General features: G+C 46.6%; 1 protein-coding gene across 1 annotated transcript in view; it reads left to right on the forward strand.

Moving 5' to 3' along the window:
- Positions 1–249, forward strand: part of adgrl2b.1 (adhesion G protein-coupled receptor L2b, tandem duplicate 1) — a 251,901-nt gene extending 251,652 nt beyond the window's left edge. The window contains exon 6 of the mRNA XM_063186931.1: positions 1–249. This exon is cut by the window's left edge and continues 218 nt beyond it. Within this exon, the coding sequence (XP_063043001.1) occupies positions 1–249 (249 nt within the window).
- Positions 250–2,500: the final 2,251 nt, after the last annotated feature.

The raw sequence follows: 2,500 nt of genomic DNA on the forward strand, positions 1-2,500 counted from the left end.
ATTTACAGTGGAGGAGGAGGAGGAGGAGGAGCCTCGGCCAACAACGCCGCCGCTCGCAGCACCGCACCCTCCCAGGCTGCGGGGGGCGCTGTGGTGGATACGGCGACCCGCTCGGCGGCGTCTCAGCTGCCCAACGTGCCTTTGGTTGAGTTCTGTGGGCAGACGGTGGAGCGGGACGTTAACTGGCCCCGGACCAGGCAAGGGGTGGTGGTTAGACTGCCCTGTCCAGGCAACACCATTGGTGAGTAGTGGGTTAGTGTGTGTGTGTGTGTGTGTGTGTGTGTGTGTGTGTGTGTGTGTGTGTGTGTGTGTGTGTGTGTGTGTGTGTGTGTGTGTGTGTGTGTGTGTGTGTGTGTGTGTGTGTGCTAGTGTGTGCTAGTGTGTGTGTGTGTTAGAGTGTTTACGTATGTGTGTGTGTGTGTGTGTACATGTGTGTGTGTGTGTTACTTGTGTTCATGCTGCCCATTCACTAATGTTACCTTTTTTGACCATTTCCTGCACAGTGTCCCTTTAAGACCGCCTGCAACCTTTTTGCCTATTTACATTTTACAGACCTGATATTTTTATAAATTTTTAAAAAAAGACACCCAGGCCCTGCCGTTGCCTAACAGTAGGACACTGGGTTAATAAGCTGGCGACCCGGGTTCGATTCCGGCCCGGTTCATTTGCCCATCCTCCCCCATCTCTCTCTCAAGATATTAGCAAATTAGCCTAGGAGTTTTTAGCATGATAGGGTCCACTTTTTCAAGACCCAAAATTATTGCATTAATGATTTTTAAAAAATTGTCAAGCATCGCTTTTCTGACTCTTTAGGGTCTAAGGATTCCAAAAATATATAGTTTTAGAAATCCCCACAGACATTGAACGGACGCATATATCTTAACATAGTGTACCTGACTACTCCCACTCTCTTCCTGTGAACATCTCCAACTGTTCTATCAAAAAAAAATTTGAAAGAAAAGACCTGGTGGGTTTAATTTCAACACTGCACATTTTGTGTGCGGTATGGAAGGCAGATTTTAAAAATTGTATAAGGAGCTCCATGGGTGGGTGTCTACATTTGACTTTTTGCTGAGCACATCTGTCTTTTTCTGCTCTCCTCACACTGTCAAAAAACATTGCGAAAAGATGAAACAGATGTCCCGGGAATCTTTTTTTTTTTTTTTTTTAATGTTTTACCCTACAGCTGACTTTTAATATGAAGCTGTGCAGCAGACAAGATGATGTAGTTAATATCCTGTAGCAGCAAGTTCAGCTATACAGCTCTGTATCTCATTCTACTGCTCGGCCAGGGAGAGAGGGAACACTCTGTCTCAATCTCTCTATCTCTCTCTCTCTCTCTCTCTCTCTCTCTCTCTCTCTCTCTCTCTCTCTCTCTCTCTCTCTCTCTCTCTCTTCACTCCATCCATTCCTCCATTCATGTAGTTTCTCTGTTTTTCCATCTTTCTCTGGTCATCCCGCTATCATTTCTCTCTTTCTCTCTCTCTCTCTATCTCTCCCTCTCTCTCTCTCTCTCCCTCCCATCACCAGTGTTCTTGTGTGGCGATGTGCTGTGCTAGGACTTTTTGTATGAGAGTGTACAGATTAGTGTAGCAGTTTCAGCCTTTACATCCCTGTCTCAGGAGAGAGAGAGAGAGAGAGAGAGAGAGAGAGAGAGAGAGAGAGAGAGAGAGAGAGAGATAGAGAGAGAGAAGAGAGAGAGAGAGAGAGAGAGAGAGAGAGAGAGAGAGAGAGAGAGAGAGAGAGACATGGTACCCAAAGAGGGAGGGAGGGAGAGCGAGAGAGCGAGCGAGAGCGAGATAGAGAGAAAGAGAGGGAGCATGCCTTTCATCCCTGTCTCAGGAGACTGGCTGTGTTTTTGGCAGACACTTCTGTTTTTGAGCGCAGCACAGTTTACAACAGTACACATCTGTTGGGTTCCTGTCAGGTGCGTTAAATGGTTAAAAATGAAGGCCATGGGACATTATTTCAGCTTGGCACCTGTGAAATTCTTATAGTAGATACAAAAAAAATCAGGTGGCGTAAAAAAAGCCGGGGGGTGCGCGTGGACCCCCCTTTCCAACCCTATTATCTGTTTTGGAGCACAGCACAGTTTACAGCACTACATAGAGGCAGAGAGAGTAGAGAGAGAGAGGTTCCATTGGCCCATTGTTTCCGGGTTCTATTATTTCAAGGGGGAGGGGGGATAATCCCCCTTTAGGCAGACCTCTGTAGACCTAAGGACTGTTCTATTCATTGCTAGGAGTATTATGACACGCCCCTTTAGGCAGACCGGAACCTGGTCATGTTAGGTGCCCATAGCAACCTATTACACTGGCATATCTCTATATACTTAAAGAACCTCTGGTATTATGACACGCCCCTTTAGGCAGACCGGAACCTGGTCATGTTAGGTGCCCATAGCAACCTATTACACTGGCATATCTCTATATACTTAAATAATCTCTGGTATTATGACACGCCCCTTTAGGCAGACCGGAACCTGGTCATGTTAGGTGCC

This window comes from Engraulis encrasicolus, chromosome 21, assembly GCF_034702125.1.
Source record: "Engraulis encrasicolus isolate BLACKSEA-1 chromosome 21, IST_EnEncr_1.0, whole genome shotgun sequence".
Lineage (NCBI taxonomy): Eukaryota > Metazoa > Chordata > Actinopteri > Clupeiformes > Engraulidae > Engraulis > Engraulis encrasicolus.